Below are 9,562 nucleotides of genomic sequence, written 5' to 3' on the forward strand. Positions count from 1 at the left end.
TTGCCTGAAGCATAAATTAATTAGCAAGCAGGAAGATAATGAGAATATAAAAGGGGTAATGCATGCAACACTACCAACTTTCTCAAAACCATCATTTCACAGTAATACCCAAAGAGTTNTCTTACTGTTCTCTTCCTCTTCTATATCCTACTCAATCATGTGCAACTTTCAAAAATCCTTGAATTACAAGGTTGGCCAATTCCTCACAATGTCAAAAAATGATTATTAGAAAAAATACCTTGCTTAAATTTGAAAGCATAAATCAATTAGCTAGCAGAAACATAAAAGAGAATCAAAAAAGGGGTAATGCATATTTCTGAAACCAGAATGACATAAAAGTATTAATACTCAAAAAAGGTAAAAAAAGAAAAAAAGTAAATCTCACAGGAAGTAGACATTATTATTAAGCAAACATTAAATATAGGAGAATCTTGTGAATTTATAAGGAAAACGAGAAACACACCGACTTCATCCGTGCATTTTTCTATTCAACCTTCTAATACTTATTGCTATTATCACATATATTTTGTCGTATAGGCTATCAATCATTTGAAAATAAGCGCTGCTCCAGGACTCCTTGAATATTAGGATACTACACACGCCCCAGAATCCAGCGGCGAATCCTAATCCCATGCCGAGGTATGGCCATGTCGACTCAGATCCATCATAGTCGTCGTCTCCGACAATATTAGGTATTGTTTCATTTTCAGAACAATTCTTTCCCGTCGGAGGTCCACAAAGATAGGTGTTGCCAATATAAATTGAAAGGTAATCGAGCGTGCCCAATTGATTTCCTGTTGGAATTCTTCCAGATAAATTGTTATAAGATAAATTCAAGTAGTTCAAAAATGTCAAAGCCGACAAGCTTTGTGGAGTAGCACCTTGAAGCTCATTTAAAGAGAGGTCCAGCGATTCCAGGGAGCGCATATCACTTAACCTTTCCGGAATCATTCCAGTTAGATGATTTCCTGATAAATTCAAACTACGTAATAACGCAATTGCAAATATCTCTTCAGGGATTTGACCGCTTAGATTGTTTTCCGAGAGGTCCATAATCTTGAAAAGATAGACAGTGGTAGAATAGTGATACTCCTCTCCTTGTATTACCACAAGCAAATTATTAATGTAGTCAAAAACTGTAAAGGTCCTCTCGTCAACAGAAAATCCTTTTCCGTCATAATTGTGAATTGTATGATAGATCATAGCGCTGAAATTACCAAAAGAGCGTGGTATTGATCCTGTCAAATTGTTATGCGCAAGATCCAGGAATTGGAGGGAAGCAAGTCGTGCAAGTTCCGAAGGAATTTCTCCCACAAACATATTTGACCTCAACTGCAATATTACTAGATCCTACAAGTTTTCACCTATCCATCTTGGGATTTCCCCTGTGAGTTTATTGTTGCTGAGGTCAAGGAACAGTAAATTATTGCAATGTTGCAATCCTGAAGGAAGTTCTCCATAGAAGTTGTTATTGTTGAGGTGCAATAATTTGAGTGAGCAGCTCAGTGAACCAATTGAAGAAGGAATTTCGCCGGTAAGATTGTTGTTCGACAAATCTAATACTGAAAGGGATGAATTGTTCCAGCATTCAGGGAGTTCTCCTGATAAAGAGTTGTTTGATAGGTCCAGCACTTCTAGATATTTTAGTTTACATATATAAGATGGGATACTACCGTTGATCTGATTACTTGATAGTTATAAATATCTGAACTGCAGCAGATTCAAGATTGGTGAGAGGAGGGGTTCTGATTTCGAATTTTCTGAGAGATCTTGTTAAAATTAGAACGGCGAAAAATAGATTCAGAAAATAATTTAATGCAAGAAAAAAAAAAGATAAGGAAAGAACATACCGATAATTACGTGGTTTGGCCAACGGACTACGTCCACGGACGAAGACGGAGCAAATAATTTATTAATGTCGAAAAGGCGGAGTACAAGAAAATCTCTCAAAAGATCAAAACTTAATTAGATCCGAAATGCCGCAACAAGCAACTCCAAGAAAACGGCTCGGCTCCTTCACCCGTACGGAAAACCAACATGCCACTTAATTAATTAGCTTGGATCTTGGGTGCATGGCTAAATTAGAATCGCTGCGGATGCTTGACCGTACGGAACCAAGGTGCATGACTTGGCTTAATTAATTTAGCACCGACCACCACCAGCTAGCACCGAACACCAACAAAAGGAAAGGCAACGTTTGGCTAATTAATTAGAGGGTTGTATGTCCTTAATTTTGGTCGCGCCGGCTTCTTGATCGTCCGGAACCAACATGCATTGCTTGTTTAATTAGAACGTGGCATCTTAATTTGGTCGCGGCGGCTTTTTGATCGTCCGGAACCAACATGCATTGCTTGCTTAATTAGAACGTGGTATCTTAATTTGGTCGCGGCATCATTAACTTGGCCGTAGCATGTATATATAATACATGTTTCCTAACTAGAGTCTAATTCTAATTCAATTAGAAATTAGATTCTGACTCATAATCCATATATGCCAAATTAAATCTAAATTATATCCAATTCCAATTAGATTAGGATTTAATTCTAATTTAGATAGCTACGAATCTAAACCAAATATAACAGATCTAATGCTACAAGCGTGTTTGGCAAAGATGGAATTGGGCCTTCAAGTCTGTTAGACCTCAAAATAAGAGTGCCTAGGCTTGTAAATTGCAAGGACATGGGCAACTTGCCTCTAATCTGATTATAAGAGAGATCTACGAAGCCATATGATGAATTCCAAAACTATTCAGGTATAACGTCTGTGATCCCTGTGTTGTACAGATCTAGAATGTCAATTTGCATTTGCGATCGAAGCCACGCTGGAAATTGAGGATGTAAAAATTGACAAGAATCTAAAGCAAGATATGAAAGCTGAAACGGAGGAATCCAATTTCGATCCACGTCAATGATTAAAGAATTTGAGCCGAGAGGTCTAACCATTGCAAATTTGAGAGTCTTCCAAATCCAGAAGGAATAGTCCCTACTAGTGAATTATCGCTGAGATCAAGATACCTAAGAGAAGATTTATTAGATAGCCATGATAGCCCATCAACGCTATGCGGAACTATACAAGTTTCGTTGGAGCAAGAGAGATCAAGAAAGCGAATATCAGATTGATTTCCGAGTTGCTGAGGTACTACTTTACTGCTGAATCCACAATTAGAGAGATCAAGATGCTTCAAGCGTTTAAAAGAACCGATGAATTCTGGAACGTTGGCTCCACTAAAATTGTTGCTGCCAAGGTCAAGGCGAATTAAATGACTTAGAACAAGTAAAGATGGATTGATCTCACCGTGCAGGGCACAATCGGATGAATCAGCATCATCGCATTGATACTTGTTTTGAAGGTTAAGCTTCACAACATGGCCGGTGTTGTTGTCGCAAACTACTCCCTTCCAAGTGCTACAACAGTCCCGACCGGTCCATGAAGACAATCGACCACTGGTATCGATAATACCAGCTTTGAAGACGAGGAGGGCCTCCCTTTCGATCTCGAAGCGCCTGCTTCCACTTGTTAGGATGGTTTGATAGCCTAAAAGCCATAGTGTGAGAGTAAATAGCAACTGGTACTGCATGGTTGTAGTCCTTGTTGCAGCTATTATGTTTCACTAATCTAAACAATAGCATTGGCTATATATATAGTTGATGTATATATCCCATACATGCAACGCTTCAACATTCAGGTCGGCTAGGAAAAGCTTTCATACGAAAAAAAATAGTCTAACAGAGTTAGTTGGATGTTGGTGGATCGTTTGGAGGGTCAGAAATAACTTTATCTTTAGTAAAACCCAGCCGAGCCCGGGAATGGCGGTCCGCAATCTCAATCAGCTGGTGAAGGAGTGGGACTCACTGCTCCCAACCTAAGTGTGTGTGTGTGTGTGTGTGTGTGTNACGAAAAAAAATAGTCTAACAGAGTTAGTTGGATGTTGGTGGATCGTTTGGAGGGTCAGAAATAACTTTATCTTTAGTAAAACCCAGCCGAGCCCGGGAATGGCGGTCCGCAATCTCAATCAGCTGGTGAAGGAGTGGGACTCACTGCTCCCAACCTAAGTGTGTGTGTGTGTGTGTGTGTGTGTGTTTTTTTTTTTTTTAATTATTATTTTTCTTCTTCTAGGGGCCCGGGCTGCCCCACTCTTGTAGCCTAGTTCATTTTTTTAATGAATGAAGCGGGTAGCGTGCTACATTTATCTAAAAAAAAAAAACATTCCAAGCACGTGATATACCACAAAGAATATTTATTGGATCTATACCCAATTTTTTACGGGTAATTTCACTAGCCCCCAAAACTTTAGGCCAAGTTTCAATTTCAACTCGCGTTTGAGGACTAGAATAAAATGTTGTCGAGAGTTCATTGTCTGGATTGTCGAATTTGAAAGTTTAAGGATAAAAATGAACAATAAATTGGGGACTAATTAATAATGTTATTTATTTATTTTTTTATAATCTCCTTTTTTCTTTTTTTTTTTTAACCCCCCTTCCCCAACCAAGTCTCTAACTATTTCTTCACTTTAATTTCCTGCCAACGAAAATTGTCGTTCAACGAGATTGAAACAAATAATTTTTTGGTGAAAGTGAATCAAGAACCCCTCATCTATGGGCGATTTCGAAATGGCCCCCTCAACATCAAACTCAATATTGTTGATGCATATATATTAATTAATCATCCTCGATTTCCTTATTTATTATAGAGATATCATAGACATAGCTTTATTCCGTCTAGCATTCCATCTTACTATCTTTCAGCCTATTCTCCGTTTTGCCCCTTGTGTGTGTGTCTGTGTATATATATATGCATGCATGCATGCATGATTCAATCCATCTCATATTATTCAGAGCTCCTTGAGCAGCTCCTCCGCGTGCTCCACCACAACCTTCCACGCCGCCCGCACGTGCCACTCCTCCGTCAGCGTGGTGCCGATGGCGAACCGTATCAGGTAGACCCCTCCGACGACGGCGTGCGTCATGTACACCTTCCCCGACGCGTTCGCCGCCTCCAGGAGCCTCTGGTTGATCTCGTTCGCCGCCGTCTCCTCACCGCCACCGGTGCCGTCGGGCGGCAGGAGGCGGAAGCAGACCATCGCGAAGTATCTCGGCACGACAACTTCGAACCGGCCGTCGGCAGCCACCATCTCCTCGAAGTCCTTCGCCATCCGGACGTGGCCGCGCAGGAAGTTCCGCAGGTTCGCCACGCCGTAGCTGCGCAGCACCATCCACAGCTTCAGCGCGCGGAAGCGCCGGCTCAGCGCAATCTGCCAGTCCTTGTAGTCCACGACGCTCTTGGTCTCCGTGGCCCTGTTGCGCAGGTACTCGGGGTTCGTCGACAGGGCTCGGACCAGCGCGTCCGGGCTCTTGACCCACAGGCAGCAGCAGTCGAGGGTGGTGAAGAGCCACTTGTGCGCGTTGAAGCTGAACGAGTCGGCGCCCTCCACGCCGTCGATGAACCCCCGGAACTCGGGGCAGATGCACGCGCTCCCCGCGTACGCCGCGTCGACGTGCACCCACATCCCCTTCTCCGCCGCCGCCGCGCAGAGCCCCGGGAGAGGGTCCACCGCCGCCGACGGCGTCGTGCCCACCGTGGCGCACAGGAACAAGGGGACCAGCCCCGCGGCCTCGTCGGCGTCCACGGCCCTGCGCAGCGCCTCGGGCGACAGCCCAAAGTGGTCTTCCTTGTACGTCTTCACCGCGCGGAAGTTCGCGGGGTGGATGCCGGCGATCTGGGCCGCCTTCTGCAGCCCGCAGTGCGTCTGGTCGGAGCCGTAGACGACGAGCTTCCCGATGCCGTCCCTTCCGATCCTGCCCAGCATCCGATCCCGGGCGGCGGCGAGCGTGCAGAGGATGGCCTCGCACGTGGTCCCCTGGAGGACGCCGCCGCCGCCGCCGGAGAAGAGGAAGGGCTTGGGGAGGGCGAGCGTGCTGCCGAGCCAGTCCATGACGATGCTCTCGAGCTCGGTGGCGGCGGGCGACGACACCCAGTTGAAGCCGACGACGTTGAAGCCGGTGCTGAGCATCTCGCCGAGGAAGCCGGCGGTGCTGCCGCAGCACTGGAAGTAGGCGAAGAAGCTGGGGCTCTGCCAGTGCGTGATCCCCGGGACGATGAGGTCGCGGACGTCCCTGAGAATGGCGTCCAGCGGCTCCGGGTCGTCGGGTGCCGACGCGGGGAGGAGCTCGCGCAGGTACCCGGGCTCCACCTGGCTGCGGACCGGGTACGAGCCCACGTCGCGATAGTAGTCGGCCAGGAAGTCGACCGTGACGTGCGCCTGCCGACGGAACTCCTCGGGGTCGAGAGGGTTTGCGGGGGACGAAGCAGCGTTGGCTTTGAGGACGTCGGCGTCGAGGCTACCCATATTGGAGGAGAGGAGAGGAGAGGAGAGGAGAGGAGAGGAGAGTGTGCGTGTGCGTGTGCGTGTGCGTGTGTGTGTGTTAGTGTAGATGAAAATGTTAATGTAGATGGTTTTTATTTATTTTTATTTAATTTTGGAAGGTGCAGGTTTTTGGTACCTGTGAATAGGAAGGGTTAATTAGGTTTTTGAGGGTGGGAGGGAAGTGCCGCGGAGGGGGAGTATATATAGTGGGAAGAGCAGGTTGTTAGAAGTTGGCATATGGGAGATTGTGCGAAAGGTGTGGGAGGAGAGGCGGGGAAAGATAGATAGATGAAGAGAGCTAGAGATGTCCGCCCCACTCGGGTCGCGCGGAGAAGAAGAAAATCTACTTTATCGTATTTGTACTCCATACAATTATTAATCAGTCACTAATATAATCCGTACATTCTACAATTTTTCGTGAAAAAGGGGCCGGCAGATCTGGAGCTGTACTACAGGTACCGTATAGGAGAAATTATTGCATGCACTAGGTTCGTTCGTACATATTATTTATTATTCCACTTTTTTTTTTTTTTCTTTTTTTTTCCGCTGTAGGGTTTACCTCATCTTAATGATATATTCATATCTTCTATACTATATATAAAAACGTATAAAAATTCTGATAATGACAGACAAAATCTAAAAATAATAATAATAATATTTTCTATGAATGGTTATGATTAATTTGTTAAAAATATCTCAAGTAAAAACGAACGGTTGTGATTAATCTATTAAATATAAACTAATATTATCTACAAATGATTATGATTAATTTGTTAAAATATCTCAAATAAAAAATACTGTAGGATATTGTAAATATTTTTTAATAAAATATAACATATTAAATTATAAATATAATTTTTATTATAAAATTTTGGATATATATAATGTACAAATTTATATTGATTTGAAATAAATTATAATGTTACGTGCATATTGGACGTACATTCGACTAGATATTATATATATTATAATATATATTATATATTTATATAATATATATATAATATATATATATATATATACTATATAATAGAGCTAGGTTGTATATATCGGTAGCACGGCCTCCGTGATATCAGTTGTTTTTCAATGATGCGCTTCCAAATTGACGATATGCTCTGTTACACTTGATTTACACTATTAAAAATATTTAAAAACTAAATTTCATAATTTTTTCGACATTATTTGGCTAGTTATCAAAAGGTCTCAAATTGCAATTTAATGGTAGATGTGATACATTGTAAATTTAATGGTGTAAAACAATCCAAATCAGCATGAAATTTTTATAGAATTTTTTTTTTTTACTATTTAGAGTAGATCAGTACCACTGATCTTAAATTCAAGTATTCTATTCATCATTTTTTATGAGATTTTTTATTTTCAGCTGTTCATTTTTGACTACTTATTTGATAGGCAAATGATACTAAAAAATTATAAAATTTAGTTTTCAAATACTTTTAATAGTGTTAGATCAAGTCTAACGAAGCCTCGATCTCATTGAAAACGGTCATTGAAAACAATTATTGGGAGCACGGAGACCTCGGCTACCGATAGTATACAGCGGACATATATATATATATAGATTTATATAATATATATATATTATAATATATATAATATATATATATATATATAATTGAGCTCCTATGCTTTTAAAAGTATCAAGTTATTGGTGCTTGTAAGTTTTCGGCCCTTGGATTAAAGAATATGCGGTTAGGATGATGTGGGCCCCCTAGGATTGAGTGAGTGGTTTGTTAAATAGTATAATCTAACAGGTAAAAACAGTTAGAGGGATAGATCTAATGATAGAAAACTTGGTAGCACCAAATGTTTTATTCTATCGATAGCATTGTAGTCGGACTCTCTCTCTCTCTCTCTCTCTCTCTCTCTATATATATATATATATATATATATATATATATATATATATATATATATATAACTAGGCTGGAATACTATCAATAGCACCGAGCTATTGGTGCTATTAGGTTTTGACCTTTGGTTGAAAAAATTTACGGTTAGAATGATGTGAGCCCCTAGGGTTAAATTAGTTATTGATTGAATAAAATAATCTAATGGGCGAAAATAGTTAAAGCATTAAATTTAATTGTAGAAAATTTGATAGCACAAAATGTTTGGTGATATCGATAGTGTTCCCGTCGGACTCTCTCTCTCTCTCTCTCTCTCTCTATATATATATATATATGGATGCACTGGGTGCACCAGGTAATATTTCAGGAAAAAAATTAGCAAAGTCACATCGCAACATGCAATCGTGCGATTGCTCGGAACCGGCTGTATATGCATCACGTGCTGCATTATTTTCTCTCTCGCTCACTCTCTATATATACGAGGAAACTATGCAAGGGGTGCGTAGCAAATCAATAATATCGATCGTATAAATGATGATTAATTAGGATGGTAAACGTAATTAGGATATACGAGTATGAAAAAGTAAAAGGGTCTCGTTGTTGTATTCTTTCAGATACCTGAAAATTGGGTCGGTACCTGAAAATTAGGTGGTTCAGTTAGTACGTAACTCGTCACTATCCCGCTAATTAAGTTGGATTAATGTACAGTGCAAGGGTAATATTAATGCTCCTGTACCTTGCCAAAATTAAAAAGTCACAAAAAATAATAATAATAATTTCCACCCCTTATCATTAGATGACATTTTTGAAATTTTAAAAATCATCAGTTAGCTGTGATCTTCTGCTTTCCTCTTCGAGGAAGGCGAAAGTTGTTTTAGGTACAATTAATAATTATTAATGTTGCACAAACAAATCCCGATTAGTTAGATCTTAAATTAAAATTTAAGCAAGTAAATATATTTCATCGAATCTAGAATTAAAGTTTGTTTATATTAGATTATAAATTTTGAACATGCATGTATTTCTTGTGAACGAAATTACTATTATTTTTGCCTGCCCACGATTTTGCAAAATGTTTATTGTCAAAGCAATGGATTTCGAAATTTGTAAGTTTTATATATAAATTCCTTAGAAATTTTTTTTTTTTTTCGTTTTGAGAACAATTCCTTAAATATTATGTATGTATATTGATAAATTTATTTTAATTTGGAAATAATGAAGAGAATATATTGTAAAATAAAATTTTATAACTTAGACTTTATTCTTAAGCCCTTATTACAGCCATGAGGTATACTTAACACCCGGTGCGGGCAATAGTTTTTCCTGAATT

At 40.4% G+C, this 9,562-nt stretch overlaps 2 protein-coding genes across 2 annotated transcripts; both read right to left on the reverse strand.

Annotated features, from left to right (window-relative positions):
• LOC109703719 (receptor-like protein 12) lies at positions 469-3,577 on the reverse strand. Its single transcript, XM_020224442.1, has 2 exons — positions 2,987-3,577; positions 469-1,332 (listed from the first exon to the last, which is right to left on the reverse strand). Exons 1-2 carry the CDS (start codon positions 3,575-3,577, stop codon positions 469-471), a joined length of 1,455 nt encoding a protein of 484 aa, XP_020080031.1.
• LOC109703593 (tyrosine/DOPA decarboxylase 2-like) lies at positions 4,625-6,367 on the reverse strand. The gene has a single exon (XM_020224265.1). The coding sequence runs from the start codon at positions 6,344-6,346 to the stop codon at positions 4,832-4,834; it is 1,515 nt and encodes a 504-aa protein (XP_020079854.1). The 5' UTR covers positions 6,347-6,367; the 3' UTR covers positions 4,625-4,831.

Source organism: Ananas comosus, linkage group 25 (genome assembly GCF_001540865.1).
Source record: "Ananas comosus cultivar F153 linkage group 25, ASM154086v1, whole genome shotgun sequence".
Lineage (NCBI taxonomy): Eukaryota > Viridiplantae > Streptophyta > Magnoliopsida > Poales > Bromeliaceae > Ananas > Ananas comosus.

Bases quoted from the DNA above. Each gene is read 5' to 3' on its own strand.
- LOC109703719 (XM_020224442.1), bottom strand. From the start codon at position 3,577: ATGCAGTACCAGTTGCTATTTACTCTCACACTATGGCTTTTAGGCTAT. The intron at 1,333-2,986 runs GTAGGGACTATT...GTAATATTGCAG, and splicing joins ATCTCAGCGATAATTCACTA to TTGAGGTCAAATATGTTTGT.
- LOC109703593 (XM_020224265.1), bottom strand. From the start codon at position 6,346: ATGGGTAGCCTCGACGCCGACGTCCTCAAAGCCAACGCTGCTTCGTCC.